Raw genomic sequence first — 24,673 nt, forward strand, 5'->3', positions numbered from 1 at the left:
ATGTAATTTGTGATTGTACTCTACTGTCAAAAGAAAAAGAAAACAACCTGAAACAATACAAAGTGAGGGTGACACTTTTTATTGTTTCAGGTTGAAACAATAAAAGACGGTGTCAGAGGATCACCTCAATATGCATCAGACAGTCTGTGAACTGTGCAAAGCTGGAATAAAAAAGGACGACCAGATGATTAACACCAGCAGTCACAGCCAAAATGGCTGAACAGACAAAGAGCTCCACCTACTAACACTCAAACTTCTTTGACAGATTATTCAAATATAAACACTACACTGCCCACGTTTCATGAGATAGAAGAGAGCACAGCAGTGGGCTTTGAGCATGAAAGATGTAAAAAGGAAGAAGAAAGGATTACCTCATTATCCGTATTTCACCTCAATAAACCCTTGTTTTTCCCTCCTTGGATTTCTTATATAACCGCTTCTATTGCTTTACAGTTGTGCCTGCAGGACCATCTGTGTACATCATACGAGCTTGTCTCTAAATTTGCATTCCTTTGAAAACATTTTCCTTCCTAGCTTGTGTGTTTACCAATCCATCAACACAAAAATGTACACAAAACCCATGAAACTGGATCCAGTATGTATTGTACTGTCCATTATACACTCACCGGCCACTTTATTAGGTACACCTTGCTAGTACCGGGTTGGACCCCCTTTTGCCTTCAGAACTGCTTTAATCCTTCGTGGCATAGATTCAACAAGGTACTGGAAACATTCCTCAGAGAGTTTGGTCCATATTGACATGATAGCATCACGCAGTTGCTGCAGATTTGTCGGCTGCACATCCATGATGCGAATCTCCCGTTCCACCACATCCCAAAGGTGCTCTATTGGATTGAGATCTGGTGACTGTGGAGGCCATTTGAGTACAGTGAACTCATTGTCATGTTCAAGAAACCAGTCTGAGATGATTCGCGCTTTATGACATGGCTCGTTATCCTGCTGGAGGTAGCCATCAGAAGATGGGTACACTGTGGTCATAAAGGGATGGACATGGTCAGCAACAATACTCAGGTAGGCTGTGGCGTTGACACGATGCTCAATGGGTACTAATGGGCCCAAAGTGTGCCAAGAAAATATCCCCCACACCATTACACCACCACCACCAGCCTGAACCGTTGATACAAGGCAGGATGGATCCATGCTTTCATGTTGTTGACGCCAAATTCTGACCCTACCGTCCGAATGTCGCAGCAGAAATCGAGACTCATCAGACCAGGCAACGTTTTTCCAATCTTCTATTGTCCAATTTTGCTGAGCCTGTGCGAATTGTGGCCTCAGTTTCCTTTTCTTAGCTGACAGGAGTGGCACCCGGTGTGGTCTTCTGCTGCTGTAGCCCATCCGCCTCAAGGTTCGACGTGTTGTGCGTTCAGAGATGCTCTTCTGCATACCTCGGTTGTAACAAGTGGTTATTTGAGTTACTGTTGCCTTTCTATCAGCTCGAACCAGTCTGGCCACTCTCCTCTGACCTCTGGCATCAACAAGGAATTTGCGCCCACAGAACTGCCGCTCACTGGATATTTTCTCTTTTTCGGACCATTCTCTGTAAACCCTAGAGATGGTTGTGCGTGAAAATCCCAGTAGATCAGCAGTTTCTGAAATACTCAGACCAGCCCGTCTGGCACCAACAACCATGCCACGTTCAAAGTCACTTAAATCACCTTTCTTCCCCATTTTGATGCTCGGTTTGAACTGCAGCAGATCGTCTTGACCATATCTACATGCCTAAATGCATTGAGTTGCTGCCATGTGATTGGCTGATTAGAAATTTGCGTTAACGAGCAGTTGGACAGGTGTACCTAATAAAGTGGCCAGCGAGTGTAGATACGTGTCAAAAGTAATACATCCGGTAGAACACATAATAAACTTCCATTATATAAAAAAAGTCTAATATTCGTTATTCTTTTAGCTCTGTTTTGCTCTTAAAAGACATATCTGGCTCTTTAGCTGTTGAATTCTCCACTTTCTTTGCCCGAAGGTCCTTAACTGTGGTGCTGTTTGGAGCCCAACAGATCATAGTCAGTTCATCAAAGCATTTTTTCTTACTGAAAAAACTGCCTACTGCCTCTGACAATGAAGTTGATGGGAATAAAGTTGCAGCACATAAAATAAAGCTCAGTCACTTCATCATCCATTGTTAACATAAACATATTAATAAGTACATCTTTAAAGTTAAAAGTCTTAACAAATTACTGACTTAAAACATTGCTTGTTGCTTGCAAAGCCAGCCCATTCCCGCTGCGCGAGGCGGGGGGTGGTTGGGTCATAAGTTGGACTTTCCTTCCGCCGAAGAAGCCTTGCGTCCCATTTGTGACCGAGAATTCACAGTGATTTGTTTTTAAGTTCTTTTACATAAGTGAGCCAACGGAAGTGAATGCGTAATGAGCTTACATCACTTATGTAACTTCCATTATGTAAGTTTGTCATTTTAACCCAAAGTATGATCTTTTTCCTAAACCTAACCAAGTAGTTTTGATGAAACCTCAGAAACTGCAACTATTTTACAATGTTAACTGTGACGATGAAGGTCCGCAATGCCTGTAGCTGGTACTGTCCAATGCTCATGTACAGGGGGCTATGTCGTTTTGGGAGTGGTCATATATGTAGTTTTGGGAGTCATCGACTATCAACCTATTAAGTCGTTTAGGTGATACTGTTGTACTACCTGTTAAGACCTGTTGGTAAAAGATCAATTTCTTCCAGCTCAGAGAGTAAATGTAATATTTCGACCAAGGCGTTATGTCTGCTGTTCTTGCTTGTATAACTCTGTCTCTGCTTCTTCTTGTGATGTTTTTTTAATTTGGCTCCGCTGTTTGAAAGCTTGTTTGTCCAAATTCCTTTTACTCTACATGCCCCCCTCTGCCTTCTTCTTTGTTGCCACTCCAGCACTTCTCTCTAACCCTCTCCCAATCCTTTCTCTTCCACTCCATCTCGTCCTCCCATCTCTGTTTCCTCTTTCCTCATTCCACCCCATCTCATCTCTCTCTTTCGCACCATCTCTATTCATTCTGACATGCTTATGTAAGGCAGCTGCTTGTGAAATCAATTACCATTGCATTACACCGGCTATATTTGGCCTCATGACGCCACTGCTGCCGGTGGAAAGATACCGGTGCTGTCCTCCCCTGGTTTAATGCTTGATGTGGTGTGCCATTATGGTGTTCTTGTAGTTTCTTTAGTACGAGATGTTGTTACATGTGGTTAACAAAATCATCAGTTTGTTGACCCATTGATCATTCAGTCTGCAGTAAAATTCAATTTGGTCACATTTGGTGAGAGTACACATGGTTCCTTGAGGATAATTCCAAAGAATTTAAGGGACTATAACTTTCATTTATTTTGGAAGTTGTAGACCTTTTGTCCAACGCTCCACCAAGTCAAAAATTCTGCTTGACAAACTCTGTGGTCTGGAATTCCCTGTACTCATGGTCCCCAAAGTACCAGTTGACCTTTCCTCAAGCAACACCATCAAGCCACAATGTTCAATCTGGCACAAGAAATACCTAAATCTACTGGGCAGACTGCACCATCTTAGGGACACACTTTTCTCTAGCACCACCTTCAGGAGAAACTTTACATTTTGAGCCCTGCTACTGATTGATTAGTTGTTTTTTGACTATTTGAAAACTTTGCCATTTGCCTTCTACCCTTCTATACTATCATGAGATTTGTTAGAGCACGTTGCTTCACATGAGTCTTACACAGTCCATACCTCAGGCTACAGCTCAAAAACAAGGAAAATACAAAGACAAAAACTTTAAACTAACACCATGCACAGCAAAGCTTAGGTTGTGGGCCACTTTCTATGCCTGTCATTTCCTGCAGTGGCCTTAATACTGAGGTGCTGCACTTGTACCTCTTAGGCCTGCCATGAGTAAGAGGGGATGATACGATAAACTGTACCTATGGGGATGTGGAAGTAGTAGAAGAATCAAAAATAGATCTTGACAGAAAGGTCCAATTCTGCCTCCCCTTGTACCTCCACACACCTGGCCAGTAGCTTGGCAGATGTAGCCCTTCCTTTACCAGAGTCAGAAAGGTGTGGGGAGAGGAGATTTCAGGTGTTGTACAGAAATCCAACAAGCACTTTGAAGAAAGAACATTGAACATACAACACTTTAGTTTTGGGTGTATGATAATCACTGCAACCTCTGGGGGGCATATAGTGTATGTCAAATTCTTATATAATTACTCTCACAGCTTTTATTTAGGTACACTGTCATATATTCCTGTATTCGGTCTCTCTACCTTCCCCATATTACTCATTCTTTATGTTTCATGCCACCTCCTCCATGCAGTGTTATATATGGTATCTGATGAACAGCGCTGCCAGGAAAGCCATTGAGCTGAGCAGTGCGGTATGTGGCCATGACAGTCCGCTCTCCACAGTGGAGGGCCCAACTTCAAAGCCTCTCTTCATCCCTCAACCAACTGTGGTCAGGCAGCCAAAGTGTCAGTGGGTGAGGAGTTATTTACAGGCCTGTTTTCTGTGTCCTCTCTCCTCATGAGGGAACCGTGCCAACAAAGAGGTTTTGTGTCTCAGAACAGAGCGAGGCTTTTCTAGGTTGTCTGCTCTGACAGCAGTTTGTGAAGAGAACATACTGGACCTCTCCTCTTTTCTTTCCTCTCCCTCCTTTCGCTTAGTTTTTTTTTTCTCTTTTCAGTTCTGCTCAGACAGGGTTTCTATGACAACCAAGCCCAGTCCCATTGGGTTTGGCTCACCTTCTCCTCACTGCTTTTTTTCTACTTGTCAAAATTACACATCCTCTGTGTTATCATTGTGCTTTCAACTGAATCTTATTGTCACATTTACAACAATCAGATCTGTTTATTTGTACTTCACACAGGAGCTGACACCATGCATGAATACTACCTTTACATTGTCAGGCTCTCTCCTCTGCTGCTTTGAATTAAATAGTGTCCTCCTTTGTTCTCCATCCACAAGTACATCTGGCAAAATTACACCTCTCACAGTAGCAGCATTGTAACCTTTCCCTTCGTTTTGTTTTCTTCCTACTCCAGTTCATATAGGGTTAGAGACTCCATTTGTATTGTCTCTGATTATTGCTGTGGTCTTCTGTGCAGTTCAGATGTAGACAGAACCGGTAAAAGGTCTTTACACACATACTGGGCTTTACAATCATCACCGCAACAGATACAGAGACCCCCCACTTTACACTGTTCCAAGCAGAAGTCACACCACACACCAGATCTAGTTATTATCTATGCCTGCATTAGATAAGGTTTCCTCTTTGAGTGAACAACACATTAAACACCAAGCATCTCCCAGATGACTCACGAAGCTTCCAACACATCACATATGCTGTATAACCACAATGCTATCACTTGACAAACAAATTCAGAAGAAAGTAAAATATCTGTGTAAAGATGTTGGCATCTCAATGAACCTTCTGCAATGAGAAGGACTCCAGTCGGTTAAAAAATAGAATTAATTTTAAAGGTGTAATGTGTAAGATATGGCCAGAGTTCAAAGGCAGCTCAAAAATATGTAGGGGGCAGCATATCACCAGTAGAGCCTGACCAATACTTGATTTTTGGGAGAAAGAACATTCTGATATTGATAGATCATCTGATATACACACACTGCAATGATCCTCAAAATGTGGTTATTAAGTACGGATACAGATATCAGCCTATGCATATATCAGTTTGTTTAACTAAACATTATATGTTTAGCAAATAGCTGTCTGTTAACACATCCAGCAGACAGAGCAACATTAGCATTAAGGAGTCCTGTTTAAGGCTATCCAACTACATTGTTCATTATCCTTCCAGCTCTGTTTTATTATCATATCTCCCACTGCAGCTGCAAAATACATGCAAATATTCTGTTTTTTTGTGCTGGGTGGGTGTACAGTAGCTTTGGCTTTAACTTGGCCTGCTTGTTGCACAAGCAGACAGAAGACATCAAAAAGTACACAAGAACACAACAAATACACACCCTGAGGCATCAATCAGTTTGTGCTTGGAGGCTGCAGGAAGCCTCTGTTAACTCTGCTTATTGAAGCTACGGTTAAAACTCCAAGGGATACAGGCATAAAGGAGTTTTTGAATTCATTCAGTTTGCACTGCTGACCCCTGTATCTCCTGCCTGACAGTAACAGCTCATACTGGGCAGACAACAGAAAATGAAATTTGAATGGTGCAAATTTAGAACAGTAGCAGTGTTCAGTTTTTTAGACCCAAATGTTAGGGTACAAGTCCCAGTGCAGTACAACAATATCTATTTCTGTACTCTACAGAAGTGACCCCATTTGTGCGTTACATGTGGCTGATGGAAGGTTTGGAGGAAGCTGCCATCGTCCAGTGACTGTGGAGCAGTTTAAGTAGACGCTGGGACAGTAAAGAGGTTAAGAGAGAAGCTTCCTGTCACACAGGAAATCAATTGCACAACCATGCAGAGGGGAGGCATCTGATCTAATGTACAATCACTGAATCGATGCCCGGAAACTGGGACAGCACGAAGAGACAGAGGCAGAGAGGAAGGGAGACAGATAAGACAGGTAGAGGGAGATTTTCAATGGCAAGGAATGTTCTGAGATGTTCTGAGGTTTATCCACTGTCAAACAACAACAACAACAAAAAACTAAAGTACTGAAGCTAAGATTTTGGTGTGGAACATAAATGTCACATTGATTCACTTTTCATTTAAATCACATTCACATTGCTCAACATACCAGAAAAGCTGCTCGCTCAACAATTCAAACATGTTGAATAAAAGTGCTGAGGCTCACCTGCCCTCTCTCCTCCTGCAGCTCTGTCAGGTCACAGCACAAGGTCACTGACTCTGCTCAAGTGCATTAATTAGACATATGGCTGCCACACTTTAAATAGGATAACGGCCCTCTTAAGGATGTGGATGCTCTCTGTTTGTCCCCTCCACTCCTCCTCCCATTCACCACCTGCATGCTTCTGCCCGCTGATAAACAGCCCAAGAAGGAGTGACTGCTAAAGTACAAGGACAAAGTGAGAGACTGCTACAGATACTTTACTTCAGCCAAAATATGGAAACACTGTATATAGGAACTGCATATAGAAATGTTACGGAGTCAACTGCAGCTTTTAAACTTAGAAAACTTCCAGCTTATAATGAAGATAAGAAAACGTACTGCGCAGGTCTTAAAAGCAGTGTATGTTGACAGCATGTGCTTGAGTGAGGTAGCTAACTGTTATATCTCAACAACTACATGATGGATTGTCATGAAAAAATATGGATTTTACTGACTTTGTTGATCCTCTGACCTTTCCTATAGCACCACCAGCTGGTCAAAGGTTTAATCAGTGAACTAGGTCAGCAGCTACAATATGGATTGATACCAAACTTTCTACAGAGGATGTCCTGTAATGACTTTGGTGATCTGCTGACTTGTCGAGTGCCACCATGAGGTTGCCATTTTGTTTTGTACTGAAATCATTTAACGGTTGGATGGATTGCCATGAAATTTGGTACACACACTCGTTTTCCCTTCAGGATGCACTGTAATCACTTTGGATTGATCCTCTGACTTTTAACCGTGCCAGCTTTGCCAGATCTACAATAATCATTGTATTTGTACGATCATTTTTCCCTCTGTACGGTCAACAAAAGTGGCATAAAGTATGATATGACCAGTTTGTGCTGCTTACATTAGTAGTTGGTTTTAGTCTTCACCGTCTCATTTCAAATAATTTTCTGACATGATCAGAACTGCAAAATATCTGTCTTCAGTTGTTTTAAATTATGGCATCACAGCCAATCAAAACTCTGCACAGGCAATCTGTTCATGGATCAACCTCCATTTTACATAATTTCTCATGTAAATCAGCATCATATCAGTTGCTGCCGTTTATAAATCATCTGAGCGGACCTGTCCCTCTCAGACTACAATAATAAATGGAATACATTAAAATCGAACACAAAGGGAAAAAAATACAAGACAATAGTTTTCATTATTTATACAGTCAAGGTTTCACATCTGAATCCTCACATACCACTTACCACAAGTTTTATGTTGTTAAATATTTTACAGGCTGAATTAAATTAGTCAAATGTTAATATAGACAATAATTATTTATTGTGTGCTGATTATAATATGAATGTCTCCACATCGTCCACACAGCATGTCTTCTGTTAACAGAATAGCCTTAACCTTCAAAATCAGACAAATAAGATCAAAATCTCTCCAATTCAGCAAAATAAAACGTTTCTATAAAACGTAATATAGTTGAGTCAACGTCTAAACCAATCAGCTACTAGATCAGGCGATAGCCAGGCGTTTCCCATCATGCCATGGGACTTGCAGTTGGTGTCGCACCTGGCTCCGAAAACTGCAACCGCCTCGATTCCATGAGATTACCATTGCCAAAGTAAGCATGACGTCAGAGCAAGTCGGGATCAAGTCGAACACAAATCTGGCTGATCTCGAACAAGCCTTACATGTTCTACCCACATCATGTCCATTCAGATCCTGTCTTACTTCCTTCCTGTTGACTGGATGTCTTTCAGGTGTTGGTGTTATTGATTTAAGTGGATGTGACCTCTGAAGGATCTTCCTCCAGTCAAGCAGAGTGGCGGTAATCCTGACTGACATGATCCAGCTTTCACTCCTGCACATCATCCCTCCCATCACCATCATTCAACATGTTGGTCTGTGTGCACACATGCAAAATGAACTGATACACCTGCTGACACTTATGTTCTTACACACCTTTAAGCAAAACAGAAGGGCTGTAATCATGAATCAGTGCTCACCAGTGTCTTTAAATCAGTTAGTAACTGAGCTCTCAGCACCATTTGAAATGAAACTTTTAATTATTTATAGCTGCTGAATGTCTGAAGGAGTCTTCTGTGGCTGAGAAGCTACCCAGAGCAGAGATATCAATGTCGGAGTGGAGGATTAAATATTAAATATCAGCTATTAGCTCCAGACTGAAATCCTCAGCAGCACTTTCTCTTCTGGCATAAAAAGCTTACTCGTCTGCGCTGTCAGATGAAAGCTTTGCGTCTCTAAAAACTGTTACACATGGTATCCAAAAAGTCAGCTTTTCTGGCAGTAAGAAAAACAGCCTCATCTTGGGATTGGAGGCTGTGTGTTTTTGCATTTGTACTAACAGTATTCAGGTGAAACAAAAGAGGGCACAGAGAGTGTCCAGTCACACAGCGGTGTGCTCAGCTCTATTTTTACCTCAGTAGTGGCATCAGAGCTGTAAGAGGGCGAAGCAACCTGAGGGTCTGAGTTTCTGCTGAGAGTCGGACTTATAACAGCAGCCAGTGTGCAGGGGTAAGACTAATGTTAGTTTCCTGCAGTCAAGATGTGTGCAGAGGACACAGAACTGAGAATTCCTTCCTTCCTTTATTTGCTTTGAGTATTGGCCGGTTTCTAAAGGACAATTTTAAGAGCTGTTTCATGCTACCTGGAATTCAATTTGGGACCAATTTAAAATCCCATGGCAAGAAATCAGATGCAGCTTTTCTCTGACTGAATATACATAAAGAAACCTGGAGAACTAGCTTGTAAAAAGTCGGATACAAAAATGGGACATCCGTTAATTAAGTTGCTGAACATGAATGAGACACAAAGATTATAATGTTCTGTGATATTGAGGTTCACAGTTCATTAGTGATTCTGTAAACAATTGTAAGGAAACATCTCACCTCACTTAAGCAGCTGTTGGTCATGTCTGCCTTTAGGCCTTTAGGCCAACATGGGTGAAAGGTCTGTAAAGTGCTCGGAAAATTACTGGAAATGTAAACATCTAGAATTCCACAAAAACTGTGCAAACTCCATCTGGCAATAAAGATCATGTTATATTATTAAAAGCTCCACAACAGCGTCTAAATGGAAAATACATTCTTATACCTATACAGCTGAGTAGGTCGATTGCAAGTCACTCCCGAAATGACAAATGACATGACCATTATGGTGTACCAGCAACAGGCGAGTCATACACTCGCTGCTTAGTTAGGTTTATGATGAAGGGATAAAGGGAAATACTGTACTGTCCTCTTTGTGGATCTAACAAAGCTTTTGATACTGTTTACCATGCTTTGCCCTTACAGAGATTAAGTGATGTTGGTTTTGATTGTTATTCCTGTAGTTGGTTCACGGACTACCTGTCTCATAGACAACAATGTGTGACTGTAGGAAACGATCAATCCGTGTTTTCTAAAGGGGTTGCACAAGGTTCAATACTGGGTCCTGTCTTATTTACAATCTGTATTAACAATATTACATCCTCTATAACAAATTGTAACACCCATCTTTATGCTGATGATACAGTCCTGTACTGTTGTGCTAAAACTGCACATAAAGCCATTACAATTCTCCAGCAAGCTTTTGACAAACTGCAAGATTCTCTTTTTAACCTGAAATTAGTCCTCAATGCAAACAAAACCAAATTCATGATATTCTCAAGAGCCAGAGATATCGCTGACATTGGTCTGCATGTTGCCACTCTTACAGGGCACAGTATTGGAAGGTCTTCTGAATACAAATATTTGGGTATCTGGTTGGATTAGAAACTCACATTTAAATTTCATATTAACACTAGAGATGCAACGGTACAGTTTTCCCACGGTTCGGTATGCATCACGGTTTTTGGGCCACGGTAATGGTACGGTTTTGATATCTTAATATAAAACTTCTCACACTAGCAAAGGCAATATTGCATGTGAAAATAATTAAAAGCAGATATAGTCAAACCACAAACCTTATTATAAAAATGTAACACTTATCTTAATTGCCTTCCATAAAAAACATATGCAGTATCCAATCAAGTTAAACAGCAAACATTATTGTAGTATTGTACTGTATTGTATTGTATTGTTTGCCTTTGTATATTGAACCTAACAGGGCGTATTGAACAGTTCGATAAAATATTGAATATTGTTGCATCCCTAATTAACACACTTGTTAGCAAGCTTAGACAAACAATTGGTTATTTATACAGAAACAGAACTACGTTTCCCATATTCTGTAGGAAACAGATCATTGAAGCTGTCTTTTTATCTGTCCTGGATTATGGTGATGTTATCTATAGACATACCTCTGTCTCCACCCCACTAGACTTGGTTTATTACTCCACCCTCAGATTCATTACTGGTGACTGTTATTCCACTCATCAATGTATTCTATATAAAAAAGTTGGATGGACACCTTTAACTGTAAGACATGACAGCCATTGGTTTCTGTTTCTTTTTAAAGCCTTGAAGGGCAACATGCCACCATATATCAGCTCTTTATTAAACTGGTCACAGAGTCACTATTCAACGTGCTCTATTGATCGTTCCCTGGGTAAACACTACATTTGGGAAAACTGCTTTCAGTTTCAGAGCTCCATACACTTGGAACATTTTACAACATACATTTAAACTTGATATAGTTATACCTATAGGTCAGTTTAAGACTATGATTACAAACTACTCAGCATTTCAATGTAGCTGTTTTTAACTACGTGCTGTCCTGTATGGTTGCCATTTATCCTTTATGCACCTCTGTTTTATTTGTGTTTTGTCATGTTTGTTTGCTTGCAGTTCATCATTTTCTGCACTTTTTTCCCGTTTTATTTGTAAACTGTCATATTGCTTCATTTATTCGCTCTGTGATTATGTTCGTTGTTTCTGTTTGTTACCATATTTTTGCACCTATTCTTTTTTTTTTATTTGTGGTCTTGATTTTTCAAGTTAAAATAAAGGTTGAATGAATGAATGCAAGAAAACTACTTGGTTGGGTCTAGGCACTGAAACTACTTTGTTAGGTTTAGGAGACATCGTGGTTTTGGTTAGAATAACTGTTACTTATGTTACTTCCGTTACCAACGTACCTACATTATATAAGTAGCTGCAATTACATATTGTACGCTGTGTACCTTCACTATATTCATAGACAGACAAACAGTTGTCTCCTGGGTGAAAATCCTGTGCATGTTTGACCCAACCATACAATACTTCTCTGGCCTCCTGTGGACTTTGTCAATCTTTATAGTACTTTGCCTGACTTCCTTCTTTACTGCTGTAATAATTACTTGAGGTCACTGCCTAACAAGAAACGTCAGTATGGGTCATTATCAGCTGCTTTCATGGTCGACCTTTGTTTTTTCCAATGAGGATGGCCTGTAATTGGACCATGTGAAGAGATTGTTTTCTCACCCTCTGTAATATTGTTTTCTTTTTTAAGGTTTGGAAATTAATCAGTATTATTGACTCTAAATTAAACTTTGTCCTTAAGAAAATGGTCTACAAGTCTAAACAGGCTAAACATTTAACACACAGACTTGGAAATTAAAACTTGTTAAACCTACAATACTGGATTACCAACACATCTTCCTGAATCAATTAGTTGTTGTTTTTTATTATCAGTTAGCAATAACTAATTTCTAATAAATAAAAAAGTGTGTAAGTAATATTGTCATAATAAACTCAACAGAGGCCCACAGCTCATTGTGCCTCTGGGTTATTACCTTAATCTCTGTCTAGACGATCCAAATGGGGGCAATCTCTAATGACTCAAGCCTTTTAAATTCCTCTCTTGCTGATAAGAGCTATTACGAGAGCAGGTAATCACTGACTCTGTGATTGAGCTGTAAAAGTATCAAGTTTTTCACAAACCTCAAACCAGTTGAGCTTCCCAAGGAAATGCAGTCATTACTGGGCTGTTTGTAGATTTTCATGGTGGTATCAGTCAGTCACCTGATTGACAGTTATTTCTAGCTCAGAACCCCTTCCATGGCCTGTCCCTCTTGTAATAGTCAAGAGGGACAGGTCATGTCAGTCCAAATAAACAACTAAACAAGTTATCATGAGTTCTCATATAATAGCCTTTCAAATTATAACAATATAGTGCAGGTTTCAGGAAATATATTATCCATTAACTGGGGAACAGGGTACATTAGGAATAAAAGCCTGTCTGTATTAAAAGCATGGTTCTCCCTGCTATTGAGGCGACAAATTACGTTTACGGTTTTAAACATGCAGTATGTAATTTCCGCTGCTCAAGGTCTCAGTCAAATCAAAACAAAACAAAGGATGTAACTAGCAAAATTACAGATTGAGGATGAACATTGATGGAAACATTTGAGATCATTTAAGTATTAACTGACACGATCATGCCCATTGTCTTCCCCTTAGTTTGTAGACATTATCTAGCATTAGCCACTATAAGCTATTGGTCAAAGCAGTCTGAGTACAGCAAAATGTCTGAGTGTTTTGGGTTGGGAAAAAGTGTTTTTTATAATTTATGAATTGTATGAGGAAGAATTTGTTCTTTTAAAACTTAACAAATCTGCCATTAAGTTTTTTGTGTGTTACATATTTTACACATAAAGATACCACACTGTATACAAATACTATGTACATACGAGTCAATTCTATTTCTTATCTTCTGATTGTATTGTTTATTTTTTACTTTTTATTTTTGTTTATTGTAATTACTGTCCTTTGGCTGCTGTGACAAAGAAATCTCCCCATTTGCGGGACAAAGGAATTCTGATTCTGATACAGTATATAACAAATGAAATGTTTAAATTATATACTATGTTAGAACAAAGTTCATTGCATGGAACATAATCTGAACATAATTTAAAATATTTTTTGTTTTGCATATATTTACAAATATGTGATATGTTCTGATTTCATAAAATGTAATGATATCAATGTCGGCTGTATTGCTGATGTTTGTTATTAAGATATATATTATATATCACTATAAGAGTGGAATTATAATGTATTTCTTTAATTAAAAACATCTTTATGTAAAATTGACTTAGCTAGGAAAGTTACATTTTGAGTTCATAGTCTGGAAACTTTCTAAGCACCAGCAGTGACTACGACCTGCCTACCAACTAAACTGACTCCTGCTCTGATGTCTAATCTAAAATGTGTTCCCAGCTTTGAAGGAGTGTGTTGGTTGGATCAAGAGCTGCCACTGCCTGAGGTTAGAGCTGTGATTACAGTGAAGCCTACTCATGTCTGGGTTTGCATATATTTACCTGCCTTATTAGTGCCAACTTAATGCAACATGAACAAGAGGCCAGTAGGGCTCAAGAGGTCATTTTCACCACTTTTTAAATCAGGATTAAGCACTCTCACTGCTCACACACAGTTAGGGATGTGTTAACAGCTGGGACTTTGCTCAGCAAATTTGTAGAGTAAAGTTTGATAAGACAACTTGTACTAATGTTGAAAACCGCACTGTCCTGTGTAACAGCAAACTAAACTAAAACTTTTATAGTCACCTATACTGTGGCTGTTATCTCCAACATCATGTACTTGCATGCTCTCAGTAGTAATGTTGTGTAATAGACCTAACATCAAGCAGTCTGTTTGATCACATGTGCTATAATATAATGCAAATTTAATTAGGCTCAACAGCCAAAGGACATAAAACTATTCACACCAAACCAAAACATGTTGGTGTTTAATATTAAAGCCCTGCAGACAGCTCCCTTGAAGATGTGCTGATTCAGTTGTTTTCTATCTGTTCTCATCACTTTGTCCAGTCAGCGTCTGAGGATACCTGGAGGACAGATCAAGAAGAACTGCATCCTTGTTTTTCATGCAAATTCCCCCTTCTAAACATAAGTTCCTGGGGGAAAGTTTTACTTTTTAACATATATCATTCACTGTTTAAAATGAGAAAACATCAAATTGATGCAATTTAAAAAACTGTTAAAGGTTGCTATGAGCAGTAAAGCAGACATGTGACTTAAACCAACATTATTTCATTGTTTTTCCTTAAAATAACGCTTCAAAATCATTTTGATGTTACAGTGTCTTCTGATAGGGTGAATGGTGTCTCTGTCTCAGCCACTCCGGCTGTTTCAACATAATGTCATAAAGTCATTTGGTCCAAGTCTCAAACATGTCCCAAGTCATTTTTCAAGTCAATTCAAGTCAAGTAACTGGTTCTGTCAAGTCAAGTCATTGTTTCCCCCCAAGATACTTCAGTCTTACCTGCAGTATCCAGTGTTTATAAAGATAAAGATAAAGTTTAAAGTATTTCACCTGTTCAAACAGCGTGATAATTAATTGAATTCGAAAATTACAGACAAGTCATTCGCGTCATCATGTCTCAAGTCGAGTCACAAGTCTTTAACTTCCAAGTTTAAAACAAGCATACAGAGGCACAATTTCCACAAAATAACATTAGCACAGAATTGGACTTTAAAAGTATTTGGTTGCTCCAACATGGCTCTGGTGGTCATGAGACTCCGATCAGTCAGATCATGGTTTGCCCGAGTCAACTCTTAGAGGATTGTGAAGTGGAATCATCTAGGAGTAACGGCTGCTCAATAGATGCCAGCCTCTTCAGCACAATAATAATGTTTGCCAGGAGCTCCATGACGTACAAGGTCACACCGATCTATGACAGGCCAGAGTTGTGTAAGGCTGGGTCAGTGGAAAAGTTCTGTCTGGGCTGATGCATCACTCTGCACTCTCTGGCAAGCGTTAATGGACACATCTAACTCTGTGGATTCTGGGAGAACATTACCTGTCCTGATGCATAGTGCCAGCTGTTGCTCTGACTATGAATAATCTTCTGGGGATGTTTCTCATTGAGTGAGCTGGGCCCTTCAGTTCCAATAAGGGAAATCTAAACGTTACATCAAACAATATTTTAGAAAAGAATGTTCTTCTTACTTTGAATCAACAGTATGTAGAAGGGCCTCTCCAGTTTCAACATGACAAGAACCAGAACCATAAAGAAATGTGTGTCCTAGTGTGTTGTGGGGGAACTTTACTGGCCAACACAGAGTGTTGGACCCACCCCACTTAAGCTGGGAAAGTTTTCCCAGAAGAGTGGAGGTTGTTATAGCAACAATGGCTATGGTTTTGTAATGTCATGATCACCATTCACACAGAGATTTAACGTTGTGGAGATTTAGTGTAGGTAAGTTGTACAGTACAGGAACTAAACAGATTCTGTGTCTGATCGCTTATGACCCACTGGTGTCACTACAATCATAGCACACTACAACCTTCACCAACATTCACACACCATGACTTTTATTTTTTTGGCTCAAGCTGAATGGCACAGTTGGATGGTCCGGGCAATCACACAGAAAAATATAACCAAATGTCTATTCTAGTGGTTTTGTTTCTATGGTCCGCTCAGAGGCCTGCAGGGTGGCTGCCAGCAGGGCAGACGGGCAGACAGTGTGTGGCCACCAGCAGTACACTGAGAGAGGAGGGGAGTGTTTGCCGGACTCCTTCCTGAACCAAACGGAGAACCAGATGTCGAGGAGCAAAGCTCAGTGGAGCGTGCTGAGGGAATGAATGGTTTCCTGATCAAACCACAATCACTTCCGTCAGAGACACATGGTTTTATTACAGTGCCCACTGAATACAGGCCATAACCCAGAGCCTCAACAGCAGTGATTACCCTGTCTGAGTGGGTACGAAGATGTAAAGCCAAATCATGTAGTGAGATAAGAGGTTATCATTCTGCAGGAGAATTTTAGAATAGATCTTAAAGGGGCTCTATGTAACAATTTGTAGTAATTTACATGTATTCATCACTTTTCTATTGGCCATATGTGAGCAGACTGGAACATGACATGGAGAATGAGACCTCCTTGTCTCTCTCAGTTGCCTACAAGCCTGTGGACGATTTGCTGAAGTTGTTTAATGTTGCGAACTGTGGATTTCTTAGTGAAGGACCTGGATTTTCCGTGACAGTCCAACGGATGTGACTTGACTTGTTACTATGGTGGTTTATCAGACGTGTGTAGTAACATGTTACATGTAAACAGTTCATGTCTAGTGCCTCACTGAGGTTAGTAATAGCTTCTTTAGCAACATAATAAGATGTAAATGGTAGAACGGTGGCCAACCCGTCCTACAATCCCAATGCATCAGTATTTGACGAGTTGGGAATGAGACTCAAAAATCAACTTTCCTTGTCAATAGGACCTTTAAGATGTCTCTGCGAGGTGTCTGTCTCCTATCCTTTACAGGGGAGGAATGACATTTTTTAAAAATTCAACAGCCACATCTGTTTAGAGAAACACTGGAGAGTCACTGTGACTGGAACTGCTAACAATAATAATCTGTGGATTATCAAATCTAATGGGGACACTTTTTCTGGAAGGCACATGGCTGTTGGAGGATTTAATTAGCTTTTAAATGTCCTGAAATGGCCCAATACTACTGCCACTGCTCAACTCTACTTATATTGAACTGGTAGACAACTGATCTTCTACCCATTATTTCCATTCATTGCACTTTTATTCCTAAAAATGAACATTTTAGCACTTACATGTTATGAGGTGGATACAGAAGCTATAACCAACATCTGACTGAGTTTAACTCTGATTGTTGCAACCTCATACACAGATTGAGCTGAGGGGAATTTGAGAAGGTAAACACACCACGTGTTATTTTTAGCTTCATGGATTATGATCCTGACATGGCAGGCCTAGTTTTGTTCTGCACAAATGACTGATACAAATAATATCTCATTCATATATCAGTTCCAATCTCTATCCAGGATGATTTAAAATCTCTCTTTTTTCTTTTTTTTGGGAGTGAGGTATATTTAGTTTTATAATGAAAAACAACTCATCTCGAGGGCAAAATCATGTTTCCACACATTACATGAAGCTGTTGCTCCTGGTCTGCCATCCTCCATTTTAATAGCCATCCTCCATTAGTGACCACAAAGTGTAACAGCGCAGACATCCAATAACCAATATGTCAGCAGCAGCGTTCACATAATGAACGGACCCGTTGACTCTAACGCACCATGACATCTGCTCTGAACACATTGTGACCATGAAGGTTTTTCTGCTGTGATCACATAACACAAAAAGTACATCTGTCTTTTCTGACATGATGAATGTGCCACTATTTGTTAATCAGGAACATTTACCAAGATGATCAATGTGACCACAGATATCAGTCTCTATTGCAGTTGCTAAGCTGAGGATGTACTACAGTGCGTACACACTGATGTGTACTAATACGCATGCAGAGATGTGTGGAACATGCAGTTCCCACCAGACTGACTCAGACGATCACAAAGGATGCCAGGCTTCTATTTCAAAGTGGCTCGGCAACAGTAATAGGTAATTCACACACTGAGGGAAAAAAAAGTGTGTGTGTGTGTGTGTGTGTGTGTGTGTGTGTGTGTGTGTGTGTGGGATGGTAGAACATGCTGTGATGCTCCATTTCCCGAATGGGTATAGTAATATCAACCAATGAGGGTGAGATGTATCCTAAATCACCCAATCCAGACCAATATGAGATCAACGTGATTGTCGGTAATCCTGTTCTTGACTTTTATCATTTACTTGATGAATCACTGGGAAAAATAATGAATCGCCTTTTTGTACCTTGTAAATGAAAAAAGAACATCGAGGTCCACTTTCTAGCTTTTTTCAGAGCACGTTTTCATCTGTGGATGAAGTTTGCTCTGATGTCATGGAGATGGCTTAGTTGTCTTGACATCATGTATGGGATTTTGGTCATGTGACAACAGGTGATCATATATAAAAGCTCCAGGAAGAGCCTTGACCTTATTTCAAGGTTCAGGTCTCACGCTGAAATTAGTTGTATAATACATCAATATATTGTGTTATTGTGTAAAAAGGTTGTGATTAACACATAGTAGACCTTAATGTTATTACTTTTGAGAGAAAAATGCAACATTTAACATGCTGTAATGTGGTCATGGCTATTTTTTTTTTTTTTTTTTGGTTTGTTTTTGTTTTTACATGCTCTTAAAGGAAAAGTCCACCCAAAAATGAAAATTCAGTCATTATCTACTCACCCCCATGCTGATGGAAAGTCGGGTGAAGTTCCTCAGTCCGCAAAACATTTCTGGAGCTTCACAGCAAAACAGTTTTGCAGCATTCTCCTGAACAACTGAAGATGATGGGGACCTGTTTTCAAATGGAAAACACAAAGGAAAAAAAACCCAAAATGGCTCTATACAGGTCATCTGGCATGTATGTCAGACACAATTTACACCCTTGTTGAGTGGTCGACCTTATGCACCTACTTCAGACAGGGTCCCCATGTACTTCAGTTGTTTAGGAGAATGCTGCAAATCTATTTTTGCTGTGAAGCTCCACAGATGTTTCGTGGACTGCATAACTTCACCCGGTTTCCATTGGCATGAGGGTGAGTAGTTAATTACTGAATTTTCCTTTTTGGGTGAACTTATCCTTTAATTTGAAATAGCTGTATTAACATTGTGATGCAGCACCAAACAGAAGTCCTTCCTCTACACTGAATTAAACACAAGTGAATGAGCTTGAGAGGTTTGGCAAAGCTCATATTGTTTGTTGTGTTGGGTTGTGATGCATGGAAAAACATTAAAAGAATGAGGAAACGTGTCATGCTGGAGTCGTCTCACCAACACAGTGTGTCTCCTGGAATAGGTTGCCACCAACTGCTGTTGAGGGGATTGTCATTTTCAGGGTCTGGCTTTGCTCCCAGCCTAATTCCCAGTATCTGTTGTGATTTAAAAATGATTTCTAAATAGATATTTGTCAGATAACAGATGGACAAATCACCCTGTTGCTGTGCTATTCATGTTTTTGATTAATTGCACGTTTAGGTAAATGATGAATTTTGCTTGTCACTGCGAAATGAATATGTGAAAACACTGGACTGACTGATTGACAGAATGGAACGGATGGACGGAGATGCCATAGATAAATCCACACAGGTTGAATAAAGGAGAGACCTGTGTGGCACGGTATGGTACGTTATGTAGGGAGGTACAGTGGCTTCACGATCCTACGTACATGGTCTGCAGGAGGCTCTGTGGAACCGTGCAGCCAGCCTTGGGAGGGAAGTTCCAAAACAATCCAGGCCCCATCTAGCAGCGGGTATAAAAATACAAGAGACAAGATCTACTGTACTGGTGTTGCTGCATTGCAGGTGCAAAGGCAGTAAAAAGATTCACAGAAACATAAGAGGAGACTTCATGCAATAAAACTACACAGAGCAGATAGGAAGTATTAATAGGATCCTAGGGAAATGGCCATAAAAGACAGGGAAGAAAAATGTGAAGGTTAACAATTTATTTTACAATTTATAGAAAAAGACTGTTCTGTGTGAAGTGATGATGTTATTCTAGTTATGAGATAATTAATGAAAAGAAAAGTAGCTTGCGCAGTCCTTAGGAAATCGACTGTGAGGACCTTAAAGCTACATTAACTATAGCGAGCTACTAATCAGCCTCTAATAGTGGTCAGAACAACACAGACTGTAATTTACATTAATAATGCTGTTCAATCATTTCCTAATGGACGCTAGCTAATTAGAGCAGAGATCCAAGAAAAACATCTAGCAAAGAGCAAATATATCAGCATGCAACACACGGTAAAAACAACACAGTGTTTGCCAGTGTCCCACTTGTAGTGCCAGCCTCCATTGTTTAGCTGTTCAAAATGCCAGTGGGTGGGAGGGGGGCCGGAGGTTGAGGGGTTGAGAGTGGAGTTTTTGGGGCTTCAAGGAGCAAGAAGAGTTGCTCCAAAACAGAAAGAACTGCACCAAAAATCAATGACTCATGGCTATTGATCGGAAACTGACTAATATCCTCAGAGCTGTTGCTGTCAGGTGGTGCCATTACTGACTGGAACACATAACAATCACATGTCCTAAAAACATCGATAACATTTTCCCTTCTTTTTAATGAACCAGTCCAGATAGTGTTCCAGATAGTGTTCTCTAGCAACCGTTAACTTAAAGCAGCTACAAGGAACTTTCATTTTGTTGTTGATTCTGGCGGAGCCTGTGGACAAAAGTGGTATGAGCAAAAGATCTTGATTCGGCTAGCAATGCTAATTTTCTTTTTAAAACACAGCTGTAAGCAGGATGCATAGTGATGAGGTAATCTATCTATTTGTAACTATGGATCACTTATACTTGTAATATGACGATGCCGAAACAAGTAAACATTGTTTTAGTGCCATTCATACACCTTGTTATATGTAACCTACAGCTAGCAGATTCGGTTGAGCAGCTTCTTTCCTCGGGCTGAGACAGCTCACATAATTTCTAGCGCTCAGTTATAATAAACTGGTTTTATTTCAGACTAAAGATTTTGCAGAGAATCAGACCAGGTGACAGGCTTGTGTTCTCACTGATGGTCTCAGTATCAAATGAAACTGTTTCATAACCAGTTGAAACTTTTAGACTGTCCTTCCCTTATCAACTTCCAACACTTTGGAAAACCAGTCAATCAATCAAACTTTATTTATATAGCACTTTGTCATGCTGTTAAGCTAGTATTTCACTCGAAAAGGGACAGCTTGCTAACTTGTTAGACAGCCTACCTTGCTAAAGTTAGTCTTGAGTCCTACTAAAGTTTACTTTTTGTTCATGCTATTTTAGTACTTATCGCATGACTTGGGATGTTCATCCTGCAGCAAAAGGTCCAGCTAACTTTAGTTGTCTCTCCTTCAAGGGTCGAGTTATGGCAAGACTGTCATAATTGTGACCCGGAGATAAAAAAAAATCAAGACAGAAGTAATTAACATAGGAAGTTGCAGAGTAACTTAGGATGTGTAACAGCTAACAATGTTATCTAACAACGGTAGGGATTATGTATTTTTGTAAGGTAAACAGAAGTTAGCATTGGCCTGGTTCCCTCAACAAAGAAGTCAACGGGATTTTTCAATTGACTTTGGATTATTGTAGAAAATAAGATCCGTGGCAATTTTATGATACTCACACATTCTGTTCAGTAAGATGATCTTCACAAATGGACACCGCCTTTAATGATTTTTGAAGCGTAAATGCAATCGCGAGAATCAAAAAGCTGACGTTAGGCTATAAACGAACTAGCTACATCATGGTCGTATGTCCTACTACGCTACACTATACACACTTTACGACTGACCAATCTATAAGTCATACAGTTAGAGTTTTAAGTGGCTGACGTGTTTTATGTCGTAGACTAAAACATGAAAATCTCGGAATCAAGTGTTAACCACAGATCTTATTTCAGTCATCTAACAGAGAAAACATAAAAAAAAGCACTGACTTTGAGACAAGGGAACTGGAGGTTCAAAAATGTTAAACTTCCAAATGTATATCTTGACCAAGTATGTTTACATGACAAAAGAATCTCTAAGAATGACTTTTAAAGTAATTAAACATTTTAATTTAATTCCTGTTTGACTGAAATACAGAAGGATCTGGTAAAAAGTTAGCGATCTTAAAACCCCAAAAAATTCTTTCTTCAAATATGGTCTCACAGAAGCAATGATGAGGCTAACATTGCTGCGTGGCTCCGTGTCGCTCATGTAGGAACAACAGCGGGAGTCTATTGCTCTTTGTAATTCTATTTATAAACCCAGAGCTGAGAAACAGACCCGCTCCCAGAAGACAAGCTCAGCTTCAGTGGCTGTTTCATGTGCTGAAGGAGCAGCGCAGAAGTGAAAAAATGACAATAAGTTTTATAGCTTTAAAACAAGATGTGAAAAAACGCGAGTTCTGGATCCTACTGAGAAATTATATAAGACTACATGAAAATGGGGCATTGACATTGTTGCATTTACAAAGGTTTTGGGTGGGATACAACAATTCAGTTCATCCTTCTGCTAAGAGAGGAACATGTGAGTTTAAGATCATTAGTTACAACCTTATAGAGTACAGGCATTTAAAACATCTAAGTGCCATCATGCATCACAGCCTCAGTCTTTCAGTGGTTGCCAGCAGCATTCAGTAAATGCAGGGAGATTCGGGGCACCACTAAAGCCTGCACCAAATTCAATCAACTTTTATGACTTTCACCTCATCATTCACTCACCTTAGTCTGCTGCAAACCAAGCATTATGTTTTAAACACACGCTGCCTCCTCTCTGCAGTTATATGCCACTTACAACTTTAATCTGTGGTTGTTTGAAAGTGGACTTTTTCTAGAAGCAGCAAACTTCAACACATCAACCGACCTTGATTATTTCACTGTAAATACAAATATAATACATCGTAAAAGACACAAGCACGTACTGATGTCTTTAGTTTTGTTGAGAGGCTCTGCTGTACTGTAAATGGCGCACTATCTTACATGCAGAGTCAATAAATTTAACCTGTTTACATGCTATTCACGCCAATGCAGAAGCTTGTGATGGGAGGTGTGTGTGTGTGTGTGTGTGTGTGTGTGTGTGTGTGTGTGGTTGTGTGTGCAGTAGGGGGGCGTAAAGTATAGGGTACAAAGCCTCAGCAGCACACACATTGTGCCAAAAATCCTGTCCTCATTTTTAATATCCTCCTCCGTCTGTCATTGTCTCTCAGAATACAGCCACAGCATATGGGACTTTACGTCTTACTTTCCTGGACAGATTAAGGACAAAGTGAAAATATTATGCTCATGTCAGCTTCACGAACAGTTTTAGCCTTAATCTCAGTACAAAAACACTCCAGGGCAACTGCTCCACACACATTTTCCAACAGAAACTGTTAAAAAATCATGCTCCAGATAGAAAAAGCTTTACTGTACCTGCGGTGTAGTTCAGAGCTTCTCCGGTGGGTACAGTCTGGTTTAGCTGTTTTTTGGTTTCTGTGCCCGCGTGTGCGTTCCTCAGGCTACTAAGGACTGGAGGAGAGTACGTCGGCGAGTGTTTGTGTCTGTGGGTGCACTAGACAAAATGAGAGAGAGAGAGAGAGAGAGAGAGAGATGCAGAGTCCACCTCTCTCTATGTCTCTTTCTCCATCTCCCTCCCCTTCCTGATAATAAACAGTGAGCACGTGGCTTCACCAGTGATGCAGCACACTGAAGATCAAAACATTGAGAAGTGAGGAGGGGAGTGACAAGGGAGGAGAAGAAGGGAGGGAAAGACCCGAAGAAGAAGAAGAAGAAATGGAGGCAAGAAGAGGAGGAGAGGAGATGTAGAAGAAAAAAGGGAACGTTGAGTTTGGCTGTAAATGAGCCGTGTGTATATGAGCTTAGAAATCTGTGTGTGTGTGTGTGTGTGTGTGTGTGTGTGTGTGTGTGTGCGTGTGTGTGCGTGTGCGTGTGTGAGTGTGTTCTTCTTGTTGTTGAAAGCAGGACACTGCAGTTGGCCGACATGAGCTTTGAAATTACTCATGCTTTTTAGAACACGCTGACAAAATGGGAATAAATGCACTTCCGATCCAAAATAAAATATCGCCATCCAATTCTGACACCCAGGGACTCCATATCAGCTCGCAGACATCCTCACACACACACACACACACACACACACACACACACATACACACACAGAGGCAGACAAACATAACAGCCTGCAGGCTACCAGAAGAGCTTTGTTGTCTGGTTAAAGCTACCGTCAAAGGGACTGACCATGTTTGGGCAACTGGGGCATGAAGTGATGTGAACAACGATAGCTACATCATCCATGTGGCTCTGACTTAAGAAGTCCATGCTAAAACTTTAGTGTACACTACACTGAATATAATATGTCATAAGGAATATTTCGGCCGTACAAGACGTTTCCACCTTCCTTTTCAGATAATTTAGGAGAGAACGGTTTAGACTGATGTGTGAGGATGGTCATACCCGCCCCTTCTTCGTTACTTATATTGCTGTGTTATGGACTTGTTTTCTTGCAAGACCCGCCCTATTCTGGCACTGATTGGTTGACTACAACCGGGCTGCCCTGCCACTGGTTCGCTAACTAGCTGCAACTGCAACAGCCAAAGAGGTCAGTGTGTTTACTG

The 24,673-nt window shown here is 40.2% G+C and overlaps 1 protein-coding gene across 4 annotated transcripts in view; it reads right to left on the minus strand.

The window, feature by feature from the left end:
• The window catches only part of ndrg4 (NDRG family member 4), a 66,206-nt gene extending 42,584 nt beyond the window's left edge, over window positions 1–23,622 (minus strand). For 2 of the 4 annotated variants that reach the window (XM_084364812.1, XM_084364811.1), the window contains exons 1-2: window positions 23,472–23,622; window positions 19,768–19,841 (exon numbers count right to left, since the gene is read on the minus strand). In XM_084364812.1, the coding sequence (XP_084220938.1) occupies window positions 19,768–19,841 (74 nt within the window). In that variant the 5' untranslated portion in view covers window positions 23,472–23,622. The remainder of the gene's footprint in view (window positions 1–19,767; window positions 19,842–23,471) is intronic. The other 2 variants (XM_084364814.1, XM_084364813.1) reach the window with 2 other exon arrangements.
• Between the last annotated feature and the right edge of the window lie 1,051 nt (window positions 23,623–24,673).

Source organism: Pagrus pagrus (assembly GCF_965226575.1).
Source record: "Pagrus pagrus genome assembly, chromosome: 10".
Classification (NCBI taxonomy): domain Eukaryota; kingdom Metazoa; phylum Chordata; class Actinopteri; order Spariformes; family Sparidae; genus Pagrus; species Pagrus pagrus.